Here is a 26,526-nt window from a genome sequence, read left to right as displayed (position 1 = left end):
AATATCACCATACCCTCTGTGCCATTCTTGCTCTTGTATCATATATTGATACCTCTAATAAATCTTATTAATCCTCTTTAAAATATATCACAAACTTGAACATTTCCCTCCACCCACTACTTCTCTGGCCCACTGTCTTCTCCTTTTGTTCTGACTTCCATCAGTTTGTTCTCCTGAGGCAGCACAAATGATCCATTTTAAATCTGATTCTGATCTAATCACACCACTGCTCACAACACTACAGTAGATTCCAATCACTCACAATTTAATGAATCACATTTCATATTACAGTAAGAGGAACTGTAAACCTCATTTCACAGTTGAACAAACTGAGGCTCCGAACATTGGATAAATTTTCCCAAGGTCACCCTAAATGATACAACTAGACTTTGAAATAGTTCTTGCATTATCTCAAAGTGATCTTAATTTTTATATGATAAAGCTACTCAGCAATTGCAAAACCTGATTTCCACTATTTACTGTTAGTCTTACCTTAGAAAGGCAAGTCCACAATATGAAGGAACACTTTTGACTATTCATAGGGACCTGAAATTCTTCTGTCATCCAGTTTGACAAGACAGGGCAAAAGCTGCATTATTACTTGAGGATATATTTTATTTCATTCAACTGTCTATCCATTTTCTCCATGGGCGTCTTCTGATTATATAGAATTTACATTTATGTATACTGTAGATTACTTCCTAGGAATTCCATGGTTCACACAGAAAAACAAAACTATACCACATTATGATAATTTATCAAAAAAAAGAGAGCCTATCCTTACATAAGAAGATACCAGCGGTTTCCTAGGGAGATTTTTCTCAAGTAACTTCTTTGCTACTAATTTCTGAATAGAAAATACCATTCAGTTGGTTGGTCTTTCTTATTGTATCATGTAGGTTTGACCAGAACACTTGACTTGAAATTTTGATGTGCTTTTCCTTAGGTAATGTTTTAAGCCTAGTAAGGGCTTTCTGAATAGTTTATCAGTTCTTAAGAGAATAGCATCTTCTTCCCTACAAGGTCAAAGAACACTAGACATTTCTTCCTTTCCAACCACATTTATCATCAAGTCCTAGAATTGGAAAGTTTCCAAGAATCATTCTTACTTAATTGCATTCACTGGGATTTTACAAAAGTTCAAACATACATCTAAATGTAAAGATATACTAGAATAAATCACTTAATGAAGACCTAAAATATATCACATGGAGACAAAAAATAGCTTTACGGTCCTAACAGAACTTTACACTCAGGAATAAAATTTCAGCCCAGTCATTTTGTTCCAATAAAGATTAATTTGTCATTTATTTCCCCACTTACAGTAAATTTTTCTTTCATTTTATTTAATATTCAATATACTCTGCTTAGAAGTGTGGTCACATATGTTAAATATATTATACACAAATTTAATTGTAATGACTACTCAAGGGTTTTTTTTTTGTCTTTGTTTTTATTCTTTAGTACTTTTTTATTCTTTAGTATTTTTATTATATATGGTGCCTATTTAATGCCGGGAAATGTGTTATAATTAAGGATACAGCAATAAGGAAAAAAAATCATATCCTTTCTGCACGGACCCTATATTCTCATAGTAGTGTCAGACAGTAAATAAGGGGACAATTTAGTAAACTAATTATATCCTTCATCAGGGTTATTGATAGAGCAAATAGGGTGCTCAGGGAGATTTCTACTATGGAGATGGTGATCAAGGAAGACCTTTCTTCAAAGGTGATACTTAAGCTGAGATCCAAAGGATAGAAAGTGGCTACCATCAGAAACACTGGTACAGGTAATAAAAATTAATTAAGTAAAATAATCTCAGAGCTATTTGAAAAGGAAGGGTGAGCTTAGGCACTCTCATCTCGTGCCTGATAGTAGTGGGAAAGCTTTCCACCTTTCCTTGCTGGATGTCATGTTAGCTATGGATCTGTCATATGGCCTTTAGAGTGTTGAGGTAAAGTTCTTCTATATCCAATTTTTTTTTTGAAAGTTGTTTGCTTCTTCGCTTGTTTTCACAAAAAAATAAAAAATACTGAATCTCTGTACTACCAGTGACAACCCAGAGAGGATTAAGAAAACAATTCCTTTTACTACAGCACAACTAGAACAAAATACTTAAGAATAAACTTAAACAAGGAGGCAACATTTCTACAGTGAAAAATGACAGGGTGTTGCTGAAAGATATTCTAGAAGATATAAATAAATGGAAAGATTTTCTGCAACTGATATAGTTCTTGTTTTTGAGATGTCAGTGCTACCTAAAGTAATCTAAAGATTCAATGCAACTTCTAACAAAATCCAAAAAACTTTTGCAGCAATACCAAAATCCATCCTAAAATTCAGGTGGAAACCCAAGACACTCCAAGCAGTCAAGGTAACCTTGGGGGAAAAAAACAAACAAAAAGTTGGAGGACTTCCTGGTTCTAAAACTACAAAGCTATGGTAATCAAAACAGTGTGATATTGGCATAAAGGTGGACATAACAATGGAATCAAATACAGAGCCCAGAAAAAACCTTTGCTTATGTGCTCAAATGATCTTTGATTGGTGACAAGAGCATTGCTGGGAAATGACAGGTGGTTTAAAAATGGTGCTGTGAAACTGGATATCCACATGTGAAGGAATGAAACTGAACACTTAACAACATACACCATACACAAAATGGACTCAAAATAGATCAAAGATCTAAACTATCAACTAGAGCTATGAAATTCGTGGAAGAAGACATGAAAGAGAGCTTAATAACTTTGGATTTGGTAATGATTTCTTGAGTAGGACACCAAAAACATGAGCACAAAAAGAAAACATGCATAAATTATACTTTGTCAAATTTAAGACCTTTGCACGTCACAGGACACTATTGGCAGAGAGAAAGGGCATCTTACAGATGAGAGAAAATATTTGCAATTGATATATTTGATGAAGTGTTAGTATCCAGAATATATAAAGAATTTCCACATCTCAAAAACACATGCAAAAAAACACCATCCTGGTTTAAAATGAGCAAAGGACCTCACTGGACATTTCTCCAAAGAAGATATGTGAATGCCGTATAAGCACATGAAAAGATTTTCAATGTCACTAATCATTTAGGGAACTGTATCTTAAAATAATGATGCAATACCACTTCACATCCAACAGGACAGCTATGATCACAAAATGTAAAAATAGTAACACACGTAAGACAGTAAACAAATAAAGAAAAACTGTGCTTTGGTGATGGGAATGTAAAATGATACAGCTGCCATGGAAAATGTTATGTTACTTCCTAAGAAATTAAGTAAAAAAATATTTTTTGATCCGCAATTCCATTTTAGGGTATAACACAAAATAATGGAAATCACAATCTTAGATAATTTATTTTACCCATTTTCATGGTAGTGTAATTCACAATACCTAGAAAGTAGAAGCAGCCAAAATGTGTGCAAATAGATAAATGTTTGAATAGAATGAGGTATATGCACACAACAGACTTTTATTCACCTTAAAATGAAGGCAATTCTGACACCTGCTAAAATATGCACTGATCTACAATTCACTATGCTAAGTGAAAGAAGACACTCACAAAAAGACAAACATTGTATGATTCCACAGACATAGGTACTTAAAACAGACAAATTCATAGACAGAAAGAAAACAGAATGGTGGTTGTCTAAGGCCCAGAGAGAGAGAATGGGGAATTATTGTTTAATGAGTGTGGAATTTCAGTTTGGAAGATGAAAAAAACTCTGAGATTGGTGGTGCTGGTACTTGCATAACAAATGGTTAACTTAATTAACCATCATGACACTCTGAAACGACTCAGTGCCACTGAACTTTATAATCACAAATGGTTAAAACCATAATTTTTGTTATTTGTGTCTTGCTACAAGTTAAAAAACACATTTAAAAATTAAGTTGACTTTATTAATAGGTGCATGATATCAACATAAACTACAGCACAATGGCTAGAGTATATGCACTTATCATTGGATTTTCGCACACTTGTTTAGAAAATAGGTACATCATCCCAAATAAAACTAGCAAATTAAAATCTTTGGAGCTGTATCCCAACAATTTGCATTTTACCAGAACTCTAATTCCCATGGTACATTGAACTTTGACAATCAATTTGACAACACATAAATCAAATATGATATATTTACAGTGATAAATAATTTCCTCCCTGGATCTTTCCTCACAGTGGCTTTATATCAAAATAAACATAATTTGGACAAATAGTGTTCATGAGCCTCAGTACCATAGAAATTATCTTCTTTTCTCTTTTCCATTTAAAAGACAAAATTATTTTCTAAAATTATGGATATCTCTTGAAGTTATTTTTACCCTAGAACTTCCTCATGGCATTTTTCACCTCCAAGTTTCTGAGTACACAGGTTTAACAAGGGAATTAGCATGGTATAAAACACAGACCTTGAAGAGTGGATAAGGTGGTGAGGTGGTGAATGGGTGCAAATACTTAAGTATGCAGGACATGATATTAAGACCACCACAGTGACATGAAAGACACAGATGGACATGGCTTTGTGTCTATCCTCCCAGCAATAGGTATTCAGGGAGCATAGGATGATCAGTTAGGAGTTCACCAAGGGAAAATTTTAACAAGCTGATGAACTCACTGTTGACAGCAACAAAGAGACCAAGAGTATGAGTGTCCATGCAAATGACTTTCAACCAAGGATTTACATCACACACAAATGGTCTATGACATTGGAGCCACACACAGGCAGCCACACTATGAAGAGGACCTGAGTCTTCTTCTGAGACAAGGACAAAGCCTCTAGCACGTGCCACCTGGAAGACGAAGCTGTATCCCTGTCACTTGTGATGATTCCATACTACAAGTCTTTGCAGATGGCCACATGGATACTCAGCAAAGACATAAGTCATGCACTAGCATTTCAGGTGTCATGGATGAAGAACAGCAGATATCTAGAAGAGATGAGCCACATGGGCAGAAAAATGGAAGCAGTACCCAAGGTCATGAAAGATGATTTGTTAAATGAAAAGATCGCTCATGGATAACAGTTCTCAGTACTGGAAACCTTTAAACTCTTCCTAAATTGATATTCTTAAATTGAGTCTTCTAAAAATAATAATTGGCTTTGGTTTTGCAATTAAACCAAGATAAACTTATTTTACCTTCATTGTAAACTTATTTTAATGTTAAACTTATCTTTCTTATCTAAATGTAAACTTACTATTTCATTTTACACTTGATTTGGAAATAGAATATGCAAGACTAGTATACTGAAAGAATAGTAATGAGGGACTGTTAGTCTCATCACATATCAGAAGATGATATATCAAAGCAATCATGTTACAAATCAACTGGGACATGAATAAAGAGATCAATGAAACAGAATTGAGTCCTAAATTAGATCCAAATATGTATGAGGGTTTAGAATATAATAGTTAGGATTTTAAGTCAATAGAATAAAAAAAAGCATGAAACTATTTTTAAAAACCTGAATTTTAGAAAGTAAACTAAAATTCTAATACTCTTTAACTCCTGTGTCTAAATAAATTCCAGATGGACCAAAAGTTTTAATGTATGATACACAACCTCAAAAATGTTTTAAAATTTAAGTACTAACATAAAGTTGAAGAATATTTTTATATGAATGGTCTTTTTAAAAGCAAAAATCATTACATGTTAAATTAAAAAAAACACCTTTTACATGCCAAAAGCATTCTACATACTATATAAATATTAAACATACTGTTAGCCAGAAAGATAATACTTATATATATACAATAATAAAAGGGATCATTTCTTTAGAATGTAACCAATCATAAAAAACCAGTATGTAAAATATCAACGATTGAATGAAGTATGTAAAAGCATTAATAGATGATTCACAGAAAAAGGAATACAAATAATATTAAACATGAAGAGATAAACTCAATGATATGAAAAACATTACAATTTAATCAGATTGTCTTATATTGAACAATTGATTGTCTTATTGAACATTTATCAGGTATGGTTTGTTGAGAATGTGGACACAAATACTCTCACAGACTATAAGTAGAAGTGTAGCTACTGGTAAAATCTCAAGGTTGACAATTTGGCAAGAACAATAAATATTGACATTTAATCATTAATTCAAATACATATCGCAACAATTCCACTCCTAGGAGCTCATACTTACACATTATCACAAACATATAATTATTGCAAAATTTTTTGTTATAGAAAAAGGTTAGTAATAACAGGAACAGAAATGGATACATTTCTTTTAGCATATATAAGTAAGTAATATGGAGCACTAAGAGATTTCTAAGGACTGGTATGGAATATCCTCAAGATGTTACAACACTTTTATGTGTAATTTTTTAAAACCAAACAAATAAATAAACAAAAACCAGAAACAGACTCAGACATTTAGAGAACAGATTGGTGGTTGCCAGAGCAGAGGAGGATGGACGGATAGGCATAGTATGTGAAGGAGATGAAAGGAACAAAGTTTCAGTGATAAAATAAATATGTCACAAGAATGAAAAGGACAGCATAGGGAATACAGTAAAAAATGATGTGGCAACTTTGTATGGTAACACATCAAAACTACACTTATCACAATAAGTATCCCTTAATGTACATCATTGTTGTCTGTATTGTATATCTGAAACTAATGTAATATTGTATGACAATTATGCTTCAACTAAAAAATTAAAAATTAAATTATCCTAACTTAAAAGTTTATTTTATTTTACTTTTTATTTTAAAAGATTATTTATTTATTTAAGTTAGAGAAAGCGAGGAAGAGAGAGCACGAGCAGTGGGGAGAGGTAGATAAAGAGGAAGAAGTAAACTCCCCATTGAACAAGGAGCCTGATGCAAGGCTGAATCTCAGGACTCTGGGATCATGACCTGAGCCAAATGCAGATGCTTAACTACCAAAGCCACCCAGGCACACTAAAACTTTATTTTTTTAAAAAAAGAAGTTGCATAATAAAAGCAAACATTTAAATACATGAGAAAAATTCACATACATATATTTAAATCCAAGTGCATTTGTAAAGTTGTTACCTCAAGAGTCTGCAAGAGATTAAAAACTAGCTAAAGGAAGAGGAGTAGAGACCATGCTGAGAGATAAGTAGGCAATTTATTCAACATTTTATCCCATTGTATAAGCTTTGCATTTATTTATTTATTATCCATTACATTTCAATCTTTCTTATAAAAACAAGTATTACACTTTTTATTTTATAACTAAGAACAGAAATTTAATAAATAAAACAGTCTATATACATCATTAAGAATTACAGATAATATAATAAAGAGAATTACCTTATTATTTTAAGATTTTTTTTATGTCTTTATTTGAGAAAAAAGAGACTTGAGGGGAGGAGCAAAAGGAGAGGATCAACTGACTCCACACTAAGCAGGGAGCCTGATCCAAGGCTCTATCCCATGACCCTGAAATCATGACCTGAGGAGAAAACAAGAGTCAGATGCATTAACCCACTGAGCTAGCCAGGTTAAGTTATAAGAATATAACTAAAATAGGGCAGCCCGGGTGGCTCAGCGGTTTGGCGCCACCTTCAGTCCAGGGCCTGATCCTGGAGACCCGGGATCAAATCCCACATCAGGCTCCCTGCATGGAGCCTGCTTCTCCCTCTGCCTGTGTCTCTGCCTCTCTCTCTTTCTCTCTCTCTCATGAATAAATAAATAAAATCTTAAAAAAAAAAAAGAAAAAAAAAGAATATAACTAAAATAATGCTAAGTATCAGAAAAAAACTTTAAAATATAAACTGATTAAAACGTTGTAATCATATAAATATTTCCTCATTAATTCATTGCATATTGTTGATTCTTGCTATAAAGGCATTACACCATTAAATGAAGTATCTACAAGGTATTATGGACCTTACATTCTAGCAGTAAGAGAAAGTATAATTATAGCACAATAATCCAGTTCATTCTTTAATTATAATTAACTTGAGTTATTTTTTTAAAAAAAGGAACTCAGATTCATTTAAGAATATTTCTGGGACACCTGGGCAGCTCAGTGGTTGAGCGTCTGCCTTTGCCTCCGAGTATGATCCCAGAGTCCTAGATTGAGTCCCATATTGGGCTCCCTGCATGGAACCTGCTTCTCCTCCCTCTGCCTATGTCTCTGCCCCTCTCTCTGTATCTCTTGTGAAAAAATAAATAAAATCTTTTTTTAAAAAATGAATATTTCTGTATTCATAGAAAATGGGCCCATGTAAAAGAATTCTGTTCATGGTGGATAATACACTTATCTACTAAAAGATATAACATTTCTCCTCCAGAGCTTCTTCATAGCATTTGTCATCTCAGAATTTCGCAAAGTGTAGATCAACGGGTTCAGCATTGGGGTTATGACTGTAAAAAACACACTCAGGGATTTGTCAATGGGGAAGGTCTTAGCAGGTCTTACATACATGAAAATACATGAAACAAAGAAGAAGACCACCACAGTGATGTGGGAGCCACAGGTCTGGAGGGCTTTCCGCTTCCCCTCTGGACTAAGGTTCTTTAGAGAGTGCAAGATGACACCATAAGAGATGAGTAAGAACGCAAACACAATAGTGCAGATCATCCCTCCATTGGCTACAACTAATAGCCCAATGACATATGTGTCAGTACAGACCAGTTCCAGTAAAGGGTACATTTCACAGATGAAATGATCAACAACATTGGGACCACAAAATGGGAGCCCATAAATGGTGCTAACTTGAATTACTGAATGCAGAAAACCTCCAATCCAGGATACCACCAGCAGCACAACACACACCCATTGCCTCATGATAACCAAATAATGCAAAGGCTTACAGATGGCCACATAGCGGTCATAGGCCATCACCAGCAGAAGAAAGACCTCTGATCCACCAAAAAGGTGCTCTGTAAATAACTGTGTCATACAAGAATGGAAGGATATGGTATTTTCCCCAAAGAACAAGGTTGAAATCAATCTGGGGGAAATGCAAGAGGAATAAGTGACATCCATAAATGATAGGTTAGCAAGAAACAAGTACATAGGTGAGCCCAGGGTCTTACTGAGAGCTATAGTCAACACAATGAGCAAGTTGCCCACCACTGTCAAAATATAGAAGAGCAAGAACATAACACAAAGGACCTTCTGTTCCTTAGGATCCTGTGTGAGGCCCAAGAGGACAAAGTAAGTTACGTTGTTTCTTGGTTCCATCTAGTCTGGATAGGAGCTGACTTCTCATATTAGAAGCAGGTGATCTACAAAACAAGGGGGGAAACCTTTAAATGCATTGTTAGATCACGCTTTTATTGACCCAATTAAAAGAATGTGGAAGAGATACCCATTTGTGTCAAATGTTTCATAGACGTTATGATTTCCAATTTGAACAAGCCATGGTTTCCTGCACTCAGTGGTAGCATACAAAATAATCATCAATGAAATAGTGCCATTATAAAAATAGTCACACAATCTGAAGGCCACACGGTAGGAATTTATCAACCAAACAGCAATTAAAGAAAGTGTCCCAGAGGAAGCAATGCTTTAGCTGAATTTCAAAGGAAAAGAGAATGACCAGAAGAAAAAGGGGCAAGGGAATTCCATGAAAAAATGTGCACATTTTATAAAAGTGAAATACCTGAGACCCAGTTAGGGTAATTGACATATTCTAAGTGAGTGGATGAAACTGGGAATGGAAGGTTGCTGACCTAGATTGTCTGAAACCTCTTCCTTAGGATCTGTGGTTGGATATGCCCACTTTTCCTGACCAAGAAATCTGGAACCATTCCAATGTTGTGTCTCTCCCTTAATTTTTAAACTTTCAGTATGCAACATCTCCAACTCTGGACATTTCCAATTTGATTATCAGTTCAGTACTTATAAAACTAACTTTTTAATTTTTCTCCATAAACATGGGAGTTTCCCATCTCACTAATTGGTACCACTTTCCACATCATTGACCAGACAAGAAATATTACAGTATCCTTCACACCTCCCTTGCTCTCATATCATTTATCAATACCTTTAACAAATTATATTAACCCCCTTCAAAATATATCACAAACTGGATCATTTCCCTCCCCTCTCCATTTCTGACCCACTGCAGTAACCTTCTGCAGTGTCTCTTCCCTTTCATCTGGCCTCCATCAATTTGTTTTCCTAACACAGCCCAAATGATCCTTTTTAAAATCTGATTCTGATCTAATCACTGCACCGCTCATAATTACAGTGGATTCCAATCATTCACTTACAAATTAATGAATCACATTTTATATTACAGTAAGTGGAACTATAATCTCCTTTTCACATTTGAGCAAACTGAGGCTAGAACATCAAATAAATTTTCCCAAGGTCACCCATTTTTAAGTAATAAAACTAGAATTTGAATCCAAGCTTGCTTTATCTCAAAGTGATCTCACTTTTACATAATAAAGCTACTCATACAATTGCAAAGCCTGGTTTCCACTATTTACTGTTAGTCTTACCATAAGAAAGCGAGTCCATAATCTGAAGGAACACTTTTTACCCATTCACAGCGACCTCAAATTCCTCCACCATTCAGTTTAACAAGAGAGAGCAAAAAACTTCAGCAGTACTTGCGGGTGTATTTTATTTCATTCAACTATCTATTTTCTCCACGGAGTCTTCAGTTATTTGGAAGTTTGCTTTTATTTGCACCGTAGATTATTCCCTAGGAATTCCACTTTCCATACAGAAAAACAAAAATATGTCACGTTAGGATAATTTATCAAAAAGATGGTATACAATGGAATATTACTCAGCTATTAGAAATGACAAATACCCACCATTTGCTTCGACGTGGATGGAACTGGAGGGTATTATGCTGAGTGAAGTAAGTCGGAGAAGCACAAACATTATATGTTCTCATTCATTTGGGGAATATAAATAATAGTGAAAGGGAATATAAGGGAAGGGAGAAGAAATGTGTGGGAAATATCAGAAAGGGAGACAGAACATAAAGACTGCTAACTCTGGGAAACGAACTAGGGGTGGTAGAAGGGGAGGAGGGCGGGGGGTGGGAGTGAGTGGGTGACGGGCACTGGGGGTTATTCTGTATGTTAGTAAATTGAACACCAATAAAAAATAAATTAAAAAAAAAAAAAAAAGATGGGATCCCTGGGTGGCGCAGCGGTTTGGCGCCTGCCTTTGGCCCAGGGCGTGATCCTGGAGACCTGGGATCGAGTCCCACATCGGGCTCCCGGTGCATGGAGCCTGCTTCTCCCTCTGTCTCTCTCTCTCTCCCTGTCTGTGACTATCATAAATAAATAAATTAAAAAAAAAAAAAGACAAGTAAGTCTTCACATAAAAAGAGAGCAACTGGCCATTTCCCAGGGAGGTTTTTCTCAAGAAACTTCTTTCCTACTAATTTCTAAATAGAAAAATACCATTTAACTGTTTAGTCATCTTCATTCTGTCCTGTTGGTTTGCTCAGATAAGCTGACTTGATATTTTAGGAGACATTCTTGTGTTTTTCTTCAGATAATGCTTAAAACCTACCTGAATCCTCCTTAAAAAATGTGTATTAGTTGCTAGGAGCATAGCATCTTCTCCCCAGTAGGAACAAAGATCATTGGACATTTTATCCCTTCTAACCGTATTCCTCATTCAGTGCTAGAATTGGAAAGTATCCAAGACTGATTTGTGTTTAATTAAATTCACTGGGACTTTCCACAAAAACTTTTAAAAACATCTCTTAAAAAGATACTAATAGGGCAAATCACATAATTAGCTTCAGAAAGATGTAACATAATAAAAAAAATAGCTTTAGAACTGTTGTGAGACTACTGCTGGTAAAGAATAAAATTTCAGCCCTGTCATGTTGTGTTAGATGAGATTAATTTATCATGTATTTCTCCATTTGTCATAGATAGTTTTTCTTTCCTTTCATTAAACACTCAATTTTTGCTGCCTTGAAGTGTGATTAGATGTTCTAGATATATATTCACAGATTAAGGCATAATAACTATTAATATTAATCTCTTTAATTTGGAGATCCTATTGTCTGCTACGAACTTTGCTATGAATGGGAACAGAGGAATTAATGAAATTGGGGGGGAAATTATGCAAAAGGTCCTTTCTGGGTGGACCTTATATTCTCATAATGGAGTCAGACAGTAAATAAGGGGAAAATTTAGTAAACTGATTATATCCTTCATCAAAGTTAATGATAGAGCAAATAGGGTTCTCAGGGAGATTTCTACTATGGAGAAGGTGATCAAGGAAGGCCTTTCTTCAAAGGTGATACTTAAGCTGAGATCCAAAGGATAGAAAGTGGCTACCATCAGAAACACTGGTACAGGTAATAAAAATTAATTAAGTAAAATAATCTCAGTTCACTGATGGCTAAACATTTCTCAGGGAGTTTTATTCCAGAGCTATTTTGAAAAGGAAGGGTGAGCTTAGGCACTCTCATCTTGTGCCTGATTGTAGTGGGAAAGCTTTCCACTTTTCCTTGCTGGGTGTCATGTTAGCTATGGATCTGTCATATGGCCTTTATCGTGTTGAGGTAAAGTCCTTCTGTATCCAATTTGTGTTTTTTTTTTTTTTGAAAGTTGTTTGCTTCTTCGCTTGTTTTCACAAAAAAATAAAAAATGCTGAATCTCTGTACTACCAATGACAACCCAGAGAGGATTAAGAAAACAATTCCTTTTACTACAGCACAACTAGAACAAAATACTTAAGAATAAACTTAAACAAGGAGGCAACATTTCTACAGTGAAAAATGACAGTGTGTCTGAAAGATATTCTAGAAGACATAAATAAATGGAAAGACTTTCTGCAACTGATATAGTTCTTGTTTTTGAGATGTCAGTGCTACCTAAAGTAATCTAAAGATTCAATGCAACTTCTAACAAAATCCAAAATACTTTTTGCAGAAATACCAAAATCCATCCTAAAATTCAGGTGGAAACCCAAGACACTCCAAGCAGTCAAGGTAACCTTGGGGGAAAAAAACAAACAAAAAGTTGGAGGACTTCCTGGTTCTAAAACTACAAAGCTATGGTAATCAAAACAGTGTGATATTGGCATAAAGGTGGACATAACAATAGAATCAAATACAGAGCCCAGAAAAAACCTTTGCTTATGTGCTCAAATGATCTTTGATCGGTGACAAGAGTATTGCTGGGAAAAGACGGGTGGTTTAAAAACGGTGCTTTGAAACTGGATATCCACATGTGAAGGAATGAAACTGAACACTTAACAACATACACCATACACAAAAACGGACTCAAAATAGATCAAAGATCTAAACTACCAACTAGAACTATGAAATTCGTGGAAGAAGACATGAACGAAAGCTTAATAACTTTGGATTTGGTAATGAATGATTTCTTGAGTAGGACACCAAAAGCACGAGCACAAAAAGAAAACATGCATAAATTATACTTTGTCAAATTTAAGAACTTTGCACGTCACAGGACACTATTGGCAGAGAGAAAAGGCATCTTACAGATGAGAGAAAATATCTGCAATTGATATATTTGATGAAGTGTTAGTATCCAGAACATATAAAGAACTTCCACATCTCAAAAAAAAAAAAAGTCTTTGCCTCATTTCATTTTTTTTAATAATAAGTTTATTTTTTTATTGGTATTCAATTTGCCAACATACAGAATAACACCCAGTGCTCATCCCGTCAAGTGCCCCCCTCAGTGCCCGTCACCCATTCACCCCCACCCCCGCCCTCCTCCCCTTCCACCACCCCTAGTTCGGTTCCCAGAGTTAGGAGTCTTTATGTTCTGTCTCATTTCATGATAGCAGTGTCCTTGTTGCAGCAAGAGCCCCAAGTCAGGCTTCTTGCTCAGCAGGGAGCCTGCTTTTCCCTTTACCTCTGCCTTGCCCAAGCTTGTGCTATCTTGTGCTCTGTCTCTGTCAAATGAATAAAATCTTAAAAAAAAAACACCATTCTGATTAAAAATGAGCAAAGGACCTCACCAGACATTTCTCCAGAGAAGCTATGTGAATGCCCTATAAGCACATGAAAAGATATTCAATGTCACTAATCATTTAGGGAAATGTATTTTAAAACCATGATGCAACACCACTTCACATCCAACAAGACAGCTATGATCACAAAATGTAAAAATAGTAACACATGTAGAACAGTGGACAAATCAGAGCAACTGTGTTTTGCTGGTGGGAATGTAAAATGATACAGCTGCTATGGAAAATGTTATGGTACTTCCTAAGAAATTAAGTAAAACTTTATTTTATGATCCATATTCCAATTTGGGATATATACATAAAATAACAGAAATCACAGACTCAGACAGTTACTTCTATGCCCATATTCATGGCAGTATAATTCATGATAGCCAGAAGGTAAAAGCAGCCAACATGTGTACTGACAGATAAATGTATGAACAGAGTGAGGTATATACACACAACAGTTTTGTATTTACCCTAAAAAATGAAGGAAATTCTAACACATGCTAAAATATACATTAACCTACAATTCACTATGCTAAGTGAAAGAAGACAGTCACAAAAAAAAAATATTGTATGATCCCACAGACATAGGTACTTAAAATAGACAAATTCATAGATAGAAAGAAAACAGAATGATGGCTGCCTAAAGCCCATAGAAAAGGAATGGGGAAGTAATGTCTGATGAGTGTGGAATTTCAGTTTGGAAGATGAAAAAGCACTTGACATGGATGGTGCTGGTGCTTGCATAACACATGTTAATTAACTTACTTAATGAATATGACAATGCAAAATGACTCAGTGCCACTGATTTATGCACTTACAAATGGATAAAATCATAATTTGGAGTAGCTAGGTTGGCAGCATAGTAGGAAGACCCTAAGCTTCCCTAGTCCATCGAACACAACTAAATAACCTTCAAATTATTCTGAGTACCCAAAAATTTATCTGAGGACTGACAGAATAAACTGCACAACTAGAGGAACGCAATAAGCCACATGGAGGAAGGTAAGAAGTATGATGATGTGCTTTGTGGGGAAAGGGATCCCAGTTCCTGAAGGGGGAGAGCCCCATTTGCAGAGAATGGTGAGAGAGAGTGGAGAACACAAGGCTACACACAAGGAGCCATTGGTAGGGATAATAAGAGGGGCTGATTTTTGTAAGTGTTTGCAACCAGTGGGGCTCAAAGACTGGGTTCCCTGGTCTTGGCTAGGACAGAGAGATATGAGGTTGCTGCCTTACTTCTGGAAAAGAGACAGGCCGGTAATCCAGGCAGATAGCACAATCTAAGGATCGCTTAAGGGGCATGGGGAGACATCATTTTTACTTTTTGGAGCACATCTTTGAGAGGTAGCATTGCTTCTCTGGGGACAAAAGAGCCAGAAGGCACCATTTCCCTTCTCCACCCATCAGCATAGGAACAGAGACACCTGCTAGGGGTGGTTTACCTGGACACTGGCTCTTTAAGCTGCTTTGCTCTAAATCGCATGCCCCTGCACTCTAACAAAACTGTCCTTCTGGGTCAAACATGCAAGGGTTCCAACACAGTGAGACCCTACTCCAGAAGACCAGTGTGGGTTTCTGTACACATCATGAAGTTTAGAGTTTTAAATGTCAGCAGGCTTGTCTGGATTAGAGCCCAAGGTGCACTGCACTGCTCTAGACAGGCAAGTAACCAGATGCAGACAGTGTGTGAAATCAGAGACCTAAAAAATACTGGGACACTTGAGGGGAAATTATTTGCTCCTCTGAAACTGCTTTCCTGAGAGCAGCAAGCATGGACCCTACTCTCTGGGGACAAAGGATATTGCTAGTGCTATTTCCCTCCCTTACCCATCAGCATAAACCAGCTTCAAAAAACAGCACATTGCCAAACTGGCTGCCTAACCTACTTATACCAAGTCCCTCTTCACTGTACCCTGATGGTAATGCTTTTCTTGGGCAAGTGTACCCAAGGACTAGTGCAACAGGTCCCTTTCCCAGAGGACCACCAGAAATCCCTGCATTCACCACACATTCTACTGACCACAGAATTCTTCAAAGCTTCACTTCTAGTGGAAATAGCATCAGGTCTCCTTAATCAAGCAGACCAGAGCATACCTAGTTAAAACTCACTGCATTCTGGCCAAAGACCAAACGATCTCCTCCGGATGCAAACAGAATCTTTGCAGACAATTGACCTGAGTGACAGAGCAGCCAAAACACAGTCAGAGTACATGAAGCACACACCAAAGACATTTTCTGAAGCATCAGACCCTGGACACTATATGACCTCTTCTACATAAAGCCATTACTCTAAGGGACAGGAAACACAATAGACTTCCCTAACACAGAGAAGAAGCAAAGTCCTAGTCAAGATGCCAAAAAAGAGGAATCCATCCCAAAAGAAAGAACAAGAAAAGGTCATGGCCAGGGATATAATCAAAACAGATAAAAGTAATAAGCCTGATGTGGACTTTAAAGCACAATCATAAGGATATTAGCAAGGCTTGGAGAAAAACAGAGAAGACATCAGAGAGACCCTTACTACAAAGATGAGTGAAGAAACTATCAGGATGAAATAAAAAATGCAATAACTGGATGTAATGACTACAAGAATGGAAGATGCAGAGAAATAAATAAATGCTATAGAAGACAATTATGAGCAATACTGAAATTGAAAAAAGAAAGAAAAAAATTCTGGATCATGAGAGTAGACAGGGAATTCAGTGACTCAATCATATGTAAAAAACAGTCATATCATATGAGTCCTGGAAGAAGAAGAGAGAAAAAGGAACAGAAGGTTTATTTTAGGAGATTATAGCTGAAAGTTCCCTAATCTAGGGAAGGAAATAGTCAACCAAATTCAGAAGACACAGAGAACTCTCATCTAAATCAACAAAAGCAAGTCAACACCAAGATATTGTAGTTAAATCTGCAAAATATTGAGATAAAGAATAATCCTAACAGCAGCAAGACAAAAGAAGTCTCTAACCTACAAGGGAAGACCAATAAGGTTTTCAACATCTCTCTGGAGAAACATGGTGAGGCAGAGGAGAGCGGGCATGATATATTCAACATGCTGAATGGGGAAAATCTGCAGCCAAGAATACCCTATCCAGCAATGTTATCATTCAAAACAGAAGAAGAGGGATCCCTGGGTAGCTCAGCGGTCTAGCGCCTGCCTTTGACCCAGGGCGTGATCCTGGAGTCCCAGGCAATATTGATAGATATAACCATAGCCCCCACACACAAAATCTTTCTTGGAGGTCCTCACTAACTTGTAGATATCCTGACAACGAAATGTTTGAGAATCACGGACTGCAGCAGTGAGACCATGTGACAAGAGCACTCCCTGCAGGAGAAGAGGGGTCAAGGACAAAGTCATAAATCCCCAGGCCTGTCGCTCAGGCTGTCCGCGCAAAGGCAGTGTCTGGGGCGGGGGAAGCCCTGCTTGGGGAGTCCCCACATGCGCTGGTTTCACTTCCTCTCACATCCTGCTTGAGGTCCTTCTGCCGGGATACTCGTGACGCGACTCCGGGTGGCATTCCCATTGCCAGTCGGGTTTCTAGAGAAGCCAATCGGCGTCACCTCACCGTGGCTCAGGGCTGACAGTGTCTCCTCTGCAACTCAGTTGCTGCCTGGAACACGTGGATGCCTGTCATGCGCCCCCGAACCCTCCTCCTGCTGCTGCTGCTGCTGCTGCTGTCGGGGACCCTGGGCCTGGCCCAGACCAGTGCAGGTGAGCCTGGGGTCCGCAGAGAAAGCGCCGCAGGCGGGGAGCGGGGAGGAAGCCCTACTCCACCCGGGATGGACCCAGGCCCTCACCTCCGCCTCGCCCACACCTCGGCCCCACTCACCTCCCGCCCCTGGCCCCTTCCCCACCGACCAGCCCCTAAGCCCCCGGGACCCCCGCCCGGGAGGAGGCTCAGCCTCTTGGCGCCCGCAGGCTCGCACTCCCTGAGGTTCTTGAACACGGTCGTATCCCGGCCTGGCCACGGGGAGCCCCGCCACTGGGCAGTCGCCTACGTGGACGACACGCCGTTGGAACGGTTCGACAGCGAACGCGAGGGTCGGCGGCCTGAGCCGCTGGTGCGGTGGCTGGAGCAGGAGGGGCCTGAGTACTGGGAAGAGCGCACGCTGGACTCCAGGACCTGCACACAGTTCCTCCGAGGGACGCTGAACGAAGTTTCGCAGGACTACTCCAATCAGAGCAGGACCGGTGAGCCACGGGGGCGGGTCCAGGTCGCCATCCCCGTCTCCGCCCACGGGCCGAGGTCGCCCCGAGTGTCTGGGGCCGAGGGCCACCCCCAGGCTGCGGGACTCACCCGTCCCCGTCCCCGAAAGGGAAGGAGACTCCTGGGGACGCGACTGGGTTTTGTTTTCAGTTGTAGACTTTCGTGCTGACACACCGTGGGGCGGGGCCAGGGTCTCACACCTTCCAGATTATAGCAGGCTGCGACGTGGGACCTGATGGGCGCTTCCTGCGCGGGTACCTGCGTCACGCCTATGACGGCCTGGATTACATCACCCTGAGCGAGGACCTGCGCTCCTGGATCGTGGAGGACCCGGTGGCTCAGATCACTCGGCGCAAGTGGGATGCGGCCAGTGTAGCTGAGAACCGTAAGAACTTCCTGGAGGGCAGGTGCTTGGAGTGGCTCCGCAGACACCTGGAGAATGGGAGGGAGACGCTGCAGCGCGCAGGTACCAGGGGCCTCCCCATCTTCACTCTGCTGGGGCTGGCTTCCCCCAAGGAAGGGAGGGTGGACTCAGTGTCAGAATACTGCCCCCTCCCACAGGTGGGAAGAAAAAGATCCATCTCAACATTCATATTCCCACTACAGAGTAATTCTTCAAAAGAGCTGCTTTCCTCTAGAGGACAACTGAGGAATCCAGTCTCCCTGGAGGCAGGTGGAGACCATCCCTGAAATAACTCATCAGAGTTCTCCTCCATCCTGGAAACCACCTTGTGAACCATGGCTTTCCTTCTCAAGGCCTTGTTCTCCATCGGAGAACATTTTTGGAGGTCTGACTCCAGGTTTTCTGAGTCACTGACCCTCTGCTGCAGTCCAGACCGTTAGTGTGTTCCCCACTCTAGACCTGCACTCTCCTGTCCCGGGATCTTTCCGTGATTCTAAAATGTTATTCCAGACAACCAAGTCTAGGCTGTGTCAGGGTTTTGTGCTTTTTCCTTCTAAACCAATTGTCCTCTCCATCCTCAGCATGGTCACAAGTGCTGCTTTAATGACCCATGAAGGTAACCCAGAGTGTGGATTTTCTGATTCTTCTTCTTCAGACCCCCCCAAAACATCTGTGACCCGCCGTCCCATCTCTGAGCATGAGGTCACCCTGAAGTGCTGGGCTCTGGGCTTCTACCCTGCGGAGATCACCTTGACCTGGCAGCGTGATGGGGAGGACCAGACCCAGGACACAGAGCTTGTGGAGACCAGGCCTGGAGGAGATGGGACCTTCCAGAAGTGGGCAGCTGTGGTGGTGCCTTCTGGAGAGGAGCAGAGATACACATGCCATATTCTGCACAAGAGCCTGCCCAAGCCCATCACCTTGAGATGGGGTAAGGAGGGGTTTGGCATAGACACTCTTCTCAGAGAACAACTGTGAGGTCATGACTCAAGCCTGAGGTCTGGGCCCCTCGCCTTCCCTTCCCTTTCCAGAACCACCTCCTCAGTCCACCATCCCCATAGTGAGCATCATTGCTGGCCTGGTTCTCCTTGTGATCACTGGAGCTATGCTGGTTGGAGTTGTGATATGGAGGAAGAAGCACTCAGGTAGGGAAGGGAGTGGGGGGAATCTGAGTTTTCCTGTCCTACTGGGAGGTTTCAAGCCCAAAGTAGAAGTTTGTCCTGTCTTGTTAATAAGAAGTGCCATCTGGAGTAGCTGGGTGACTCAGTGGTTGAGCATCTGCCTTTGGCACAGGTCACGATCCCGGAGTCCTGGGATCAAGTCCTACATCAGGCTCCCTGCTCAGCACAGAGCCTGCTTCTCTCTCTGCATATGTCTCTGCCTCTCTCTGTATGTCTTTCATGAATACATAAATAAAATCTTTTAAAAAGAGACAGAAAAAGAGGTACCATCCACATACATGTGCTAGCCAGCTGCTAACATTCACTCCTTAGTAAAGACTTGTGCAAATGAAGGACAGATTTTTCACCTTTCTATTCTGGCATTGGGGACCTGAGCCCTAGCAGCTGAAGGTAGGGGGAATTCCCTGATACAGACAGACCTCCGGGAAGACAGTTGGCCCAGTGCCCCTACATATACTTTCTCTGTGGTCTCCGATACAGCCGTGAGTCTTCAGTTAACAGTCCTGGAAACTGCATTTTGGTACAGGACTAGGGTATTCCTTTGGATACCATAGCCTTCTCCTTAGCCTCTGACATGATATTTTCTTCCCACAGGCAGAAAAGGAGGGAGCTACTCACAGGCTGAAAATAAGTATGGAGGGAGTGATCCTTGAGACCCTGGGATAGTATAGATAGGACCCCATGGGGGAACTCAGCCACCCTATATAGCTCCTCCTTTAGTCTCATCTCTTGTGGGTTTTGACCACATCCTGTTGTTCTACCGTAGGCAGTGCTCAGGACTCTCAGATGTCTGTCATGGCTCCTAATGGTGAGACCCTGGAGGGCCTGAAGCCAAGGGGAGTGGTTGGGGCAGAGGGGACATGACTGGGTTATGAGGATTCTTTGAGTGGAACATTATAAGCATGTGGAGATGTCAGCACTTAACATGATTGACCTGAATTTGTTCATGACTATTTTCTTTCACAGAGCAAGCCAGCTGCCTTGTGGGACTCTGAGTGATGCAAGATTTGTTCACACTCCCACTTTTTTGACTTCAAGAGCCCCGGATATCTCCATCTGCTAATGGTGTCTGAAAGTGACTCTGTTCCTATTAGCATAATGTGAGCAGGTGGGGAAATTGGCCCACCTCTACTCATCATGTCCCTTCCCCCAACTGACCTGTGTTCTTTCCCTAATCTGCTTTCCTCTTCCAGCAGAGATGGGACTGGGTCATTACCATCCTTGTCTTTACTTCATATTTGGCTGGGAAGTAATATTTAACTTGTCTTATTCTGTATGTTAGTAAATTGAACACCAATAAAAAAAAAATAAATTAAAAAAAAAGTTAAAAAAAAAAAAGAAAATCTGGATATGACTTTGTTTTTCCTATTCTTGTCATATAAAATTGGCATGGTAATAAAGTAGAAGACTCTTAAAGTTGAGATACGAAATAAATGGAAGCACTGAGAACCTTCCAGAATCTGCCAGATTGCTGTGCTGTCTGTTGTAGGTGGACCAGGAGAGGCTGTGAGGAGCCAAGTGTGGACAAAACCCTGCCTGGTCAGTACTCAGTACATTATGGGCTTTAACATGGTCACTCCCCAGTTGAGTCATCTTTGCTATAGCTGGTCACTTCAGTGGAATTTTGTCACACCAGGACCTGTGATCACAGGGACTCAGACATCACCTGTCTTTATGACTATGGGCATCAAGAGCTTCCTATGACCAGGTCAGCTTAGGCCCCAGCTTGGATCAAGCCCTCAGCCCCCAGCTTTTGGGTGTTCTTTCTCTTTGTTAATATAGAGAATTAGGTCTATTTTTACTCTCGTGTGTAAGTTCTGGTCTTATTTTCTCTGGTGTTCCCCTGTCTGTGATGGTCGCAGGAGTCCTAAGCCTCTCATTGTTTCCACAAGACCCAGTGAACCCTTGCACATAGGAGTCTCTGTGGTATCACAAGATGCATTTTCAGATCATTCATCTCTTCTCCTCCTTCTAGGGCTATTCTGGATTATTCTTTCCATTTTTTCCTCATCTTTTTTAAAAAGGCAGATTCTGGAGTTAGAGAAAAGATCTGACTGTTTCTAATCTTTATTAAATTAGTTAGTTTCTGTCTTCTCTGCTCATCTACCTGCTCCCTACCCATAGATCTAGTGATCTAGTTCTGGTTCCACTTCTAATTCATAGAGTGATAAAGCAGCGTCTAATTTCAATTCACATTTGTCTGGCATACATGACCCATTAGCCTAGGTACAACTTTTTCTGAAGGAGAACTATAATTGTTTCCTGTGCTGTGCAGGGGGGGGTGGTATGGAATAGAGGCAATCAATGGAGGTTATGGGGGGAGATCAGCAATGAGGAGAAAAGCAACACCATGTAACAGCTATGGCCTGAGGATCATCTGGAAGAGAGAGGGGGCAGTATGCTGGTCACTCATTCAACTGATAATTGTCAGACACAGGAACACTATTTTAACATCTAAGACACTTCGGTGGACTAGAAATGGGCTACATTTGCCCACCTTGTGAGGCACATGTTCTGGTAGTAAGGGGCAGAACAAGGGAAGAGTGTATGTTAGAAGTTGGGAAGTGCTTCGAGGAAGGTGACCCAGAGTAAACCTGTGTGGGGACAGGAAATATGGCTACTTTACTATAGCGGTGAGTGTGAGCCCACCAAGAAGGTGACCTCTGAGATATTTGAAGGTCATGAAACAATTGTTTAAGTGGTTATCTGGGGGAAGTCCTCTCAGGCAAGGGAAACTCTAGTGCATATGCACTAGGGCAAGAGCATGTCTTGTGTTCAAGGAAGGGTGAGGAGGCCACTGTAGCTGGAGCAGACAGCAATTGAAATGAAGTCAGATGTTAGGCCTTAACATTAGAAGGGCTTGGAGTTTCCTCTGAGTGAGCTATGGAGTTGTAAGACAGTTTTTTTTTTTTTTTTGTAAGACAGTTTTGAAAGATAATCCATTCAATACAACCTCTCCTTAGAAGCATCTGTTGGCATATTAGAGACCCTTAACTCCAGGAAACAAACTGAGGGGCCCTAGAGGGGCAGTGAATGGGAGGATGGGCAAACTGGGTGATGGGCATTAAGGAGGGCACTGGATTTAATGAGCACTGGGTATTATATGCAACTAAGAAACCACTAAATTCTAGCCCTGAGATTAATAATACAGTGTAAGTTAACTAAATTGAATTTAAATAAAAAATTTAAAAAATAATAACATATATACATTTCATATATTCACTTTGAAATATACTTTAATATTTATATTTCTTGTGCATAATTCACATTTTATATTTATAATTTATAAGATATATATCTGTATGTATGTGTGTGTTTCCATATAAACATATAGTTTCAATTAAAACAACTTGGAATCTGTTGTTCAAAACAAGGAGCAAGGAATCCATGATGGTATACTTTCAGAGAACAGAAATTTTTTCCAGTTTTATTGAGAATAATTGACATATAACCTATTGTAAGTTTAAGTGTACAACGTTTTGATCTGATACATTTTTATGCTGCAAAATGATTACCACCATAACATTAGCTAACACCTGCATTGTCTCACATACTTTATTGTTTCTTTCTTTGTGTGGTGAGAACATTTCAGTTCTATTCTTTTAGCAAGGAGAGTTTTTCTTGTCAAGCTCATACCACTTCTTTAATCTGCCACCTGGCTGTACCCCTTGGGAGAGAAACCTCCCAGCACATTTTGCATTTTTCTTCCTACAAAAAATCATTTAGATTTGTACGTAAAGGAGAGGAATAAAGATGGCAGAGGAGTAGGAGAAGCCTAAGTTTGTCTCGTTCGAGTACAACTGGACAGTTGTCAAATCATGCTGAAAACCTGAGAAATCAAAGATCTAAGAACACAAATGCTGCACCTCTAGGAGTAGAAAGGCAGGAAGGTGCAGAAGCTTGGAAGGCAGGAGGTGCAGAGACTTGAACTCTGTGTGATAAAACTGAGGATATGGGGGAGGAGAATGAGCCTGCTTAAGGAGGCTACTGCAAAGTATTATAAGGAGCAGAGCCCCACACTGACACTTTTAGAAGTCTGCTACAGTGGAGGAAGGGCCTGGCCTAAAGGTAGTGAAGCAGGTGGAATCCCAGGCATGACAACACAGTCTCAGGATCCCCAGGGTCCCAAGAAGAATGAGGGTGCCTGAATGTAGTAGAGTTCCCAGACATAAGAGGGAGGAAGCCAGCATGAGAACAGTCTAGGTGCCAGCATTCTGCTCTGTGTTGCCATATACTGCAAACTGTGGCATGGTCCTAGGACCTCTCTCCTTGGATGAGTCCAGCAAAAGGCAGAAGCATGAGAAATCCTGCCCCTCTCCTGTGAGGAACAGTATGGATCCACCTCAAGGGAGTCCTTAAAATTTGGAGTACTGAAACTCAGTCACAAGCTCAAGATAAAAATGCTCAGTGACAGGCCAGATGGACACAGAGTTGACAAGAAGACAAGAGTGATTAATTGCTTTTCTGTGAGGGCTCATTGGAATGGGAGACCAATGCTTTCAGGTTAGCTCAGAAGCTAGAGAGGGCACAGCAATATAAATCCTACCCATCAGTGCTGAAAGCCTTCAGGGCCCAAAACTGTGCCACCTACTGAAGTCTAGAACTGCTTATACTGAGCCCTGCTTCCCTGTGCCCTGGAGAAGCATTTCCACTAGGGCAGAACCACTTGAGAATCAGTGCAACAGATGCTTTCTCTGGAAAACCAGCACAAACAATTCATTCTCACCAGGTTTTAATCATAGAGGACTACAAAAGCTTCAGCTCTTGAGGAAAGCAATATATAGAATTCTTTATATTTTCATTTAATTTTTAGTATAATTTTTTGTTATTTTCTTATTTTTCCATTGTTTTCTTTTTTCTTTTTTTCTTTTTTATATACCTTATTTTTTTGTTTCCTTTCATATTATTTTATTTTATTGTTTTACTTTCCTTTTGGATTCTTGTGCTTTTAACAAGACCAAAACCCTCCCAGGATCTAGTTTTTTGTTTGATTTTTTAGTTGCTGTTATTGTTTTTGTTCTTTATTTTCTTTTTCATTCATCTTTTATTTTCTAGAAAAAATGACAAGATGGAGACATTTACCCCACAAAAAAGAACAAGAGGCAGTACTCCCTGCCAGGTATTTAATCAATACAGATATAAGTAAGATGAACTACAACTTAAAACAGTGATTATAAAGACACTAGCTGGGCTTGAAAAAAAAAGCATAGAGCACACTAGAGAATCCCTTACTGTAGAAATTAAAGAACTAAAATCTAGTCAGGTCAAAATTAGAAATGTTATTACCAAGATGCAGTCCCAAATGGAGGCCATGAAAAGAAGGATAAATAAACCAAAAGAGTGAATCAGTGATACAAAAGATTAAGTGATGGATAATGAAAAAGCTGAAAAAAAAGAAAGAAAGAAAATAGATCATGAACATAGACATAGGGAACTCAGTCATTCCATAAAGCAAAATAATATCCATATTCTGGAAGTCCCAGAAATGAGAAGCAACAGGAAAAAGAGGTAGAAGATTTATTTAAATGACTTATAGCTGATAACTCCCCTAATCAGGGGAAGGAAATAGGCATCCAACTCCAAGAGGCACTGAGAACTCCCCTCAAAATTATCAAAAATAGTTCAACACCTTGGCAGATTACTGAATCTTGGAAATTACAAAGATAAAGAAAAAATCCTGAAAGTAGATTAAGGTCCTTAACCTACTTTACCTATAAGAGGTCCTTAACCTACAAGGATAGACACATAACGCTGACAGCAGACCTGCAGTAGATCTGTCCACAGAGACCTGGCAGGACAGAAAGGACTGGCATAATATATTCAAGGTGCTAAATGGGGAAATAAAGCCAAGAATTCTTTATCCAGCAAGACTCTCATTTAGAATAGAAGGAGAGATAAAGAGTTTCCAGTACAGACAAAAGCTAAAGAATTTGTGAACACTAAAACAATCCTGTAAGAAATAGTAAAGGGGATCCTTTGAGGGAAGAAAGAGGCCAAAAGTAACAAAGACCAGAAAGGAACAGAGACAATCTACAAGGACAGTAACTTTACAGGCAATAGAATGGCACTAAATTCATATCTTTCAGCAATTACTCTTTTTTTTAGGATTTTTTAAAGATTTATTTATTTATTTATGATAGACACAGAAAGAGAGAGAGAGAGAGAGGCAGAGACACAGGCAGAGGGAGAAGCAGGCTTCATGCTGGGAGCCCGAGTGGGACTCGATCCTGGGACTCCAGGATCGCACCCTGGGCCAAAGGCAGGCGCTAAACCACTGAGCCACCCAGGGATCCCCTCAGCAATTACTCTTAATGTAAGTGGACTAAATGCTCCAATCAAAAGGCATAGGGTATTTGAATGGATTTTTTTTTTAAAAGACTCATCTATATGTCATTTACAAGAGATTAATCTTAGACCCAAAGACATCTCCAGATTCAAAGTGAGGGGTGGAGAACCATTCATCATGATAATGGACATCAAAAGAAAGCTAGAGTAGCCATATTTATATCAGACAAAATAGATTTTAAACCAAAAACTCTAAGAAGAGATGAAGAAGGACATTATATCATAATAAAAGGGTCTATTCAACCAGAATATGTAACAATTGTAAATATTTATGCCCCCAACTTGGGAGCAGCCAAATATATAAACCAATTAATTAAAAATTAAAGAAACTAATTAATAATAGTAAGAGGGGACTTTAACACCCCATTAATGGCAAAGGACATGTCATCTAAGCAGAAGATCAAGGAAACAAGGGCTTTGAATGACACACTGGACCAGATGGACTTCACAGATATGTTGAGAGTGTTCCA

The 26,526-nt window shown here is 39.5% G+C and overlaps 2 protein-coding genes and 1 long non-coding RNA gene across 6 annotated transcripts in view; 1 reads left to right on the top strand and 2 right to left on the bottom strand.

The window, feature by feature from the left end:
- Window positions 1–8,249: 8,249 nt before the first annotated feature.
- On the bottom strand, window positions 8,250–9,309 carry LOC140613337 (olfactory receptor 4A47-like). Its single transcript, XM_072791870.1, has one exon. It carries the CDS (start codon window positions 9,177–9,179, stop codon window positions 8,250–8,252), a length of 930 nt encoding a protein of 309 aa, XP_072647971.1. The 5' UTR covers window positions 9,180–9,309.
- A 4,846-nt stretch (window positions 9,310–14,155) lies between these two features.
- LOC140612758 (uncharacterized) lies at window positions 14,156–17,757 on the bottom strand. Its single transcript, XR_012013913.1, has 2 exons — window positions 17,359–17,757; window positions 14,156–17,244 (listed from the first exon to the last, which is right to left on the bottom strand). It is a non-coding gene; the product is annotated as an uncharacterized lncRNA (long non-coding RNA).
- The window catches only part of LOC140612757 (patr class I histocompatibility antigen, A-2 alpha chain-like), a 27,763-nt gene continuing 18,490 nt past the window's right edge, over window positions 17,254–26,526 (top strand). Inside the window, exons 1-8 of one of the 4 annotated variants that reach the window (XM_072790818.1) lie at window positions 17,305–17,631; window positions 17,839–18,111; window positions 18,318–18,593; window positions 19,186–19,461; window positions 19,562–19,675; window positions 20,306–20,353; window positions 20,478–20,519; window positions 20,678–21,054. In XM_072790818.1, the coding sequence (XP_072646919.1) occupies window positions 17,544–17,631; window positions 17,839–18,111; window positions 18,318–18,593; window positions 19,186–19,461; window positions 19,562–19,675; window positions 20,306–20,353; window positions 20,478–20,519; window positions 20,678–20,706 (1,146 nt within the window). In that variant the 5' untranslated portion in view covers window positions 17,305–17,543 and the 3' untranslated portion in view covers window positions 20,707–21,054. Of the gene's footprint in view, window positions 17,632–17,838; window positions 18,112–18,317; window positions 18,594–19,185; window positions 19,462–19,561; window positions 19,676–20,305; window positions 20,354–20,477; window positions 20,520–20,677; window positions 21,055–26,526 lie in introns of those variants that run through there. The other 3 variants (XM_072790816.1, XM_072790817.1, XM_072790814.1) reach the window with 3 other exon arrangements.

Source organism: Canis lupus, chromosome 21 (assembly GCF_048164855.1).
Source record: "Canis lupus baileyi chromosome 21, mCanLup2.hap1, whole genome shotgun sequence".
Lineage (NCBI taxonomy): Eukaryota > Metazoa > Chordata > Mammalia > Carnivora > Canidae > Canis > Canis lupus.
Note: the sequence above shows the minus strand (reverse complement) of the source record. Positions and strands in the feature narration are given on the sequence as shown.

Bases quoted from the DNA above. Each gene is read 5' to 3' on its own strand.
- LOC140613337 (XM_072791870.1), bottom strand. From the start codon at position 9,179: ATGGAACCAAGAAACAACGTAACTTACTTTGTCCTCTTGGGCCTCACA.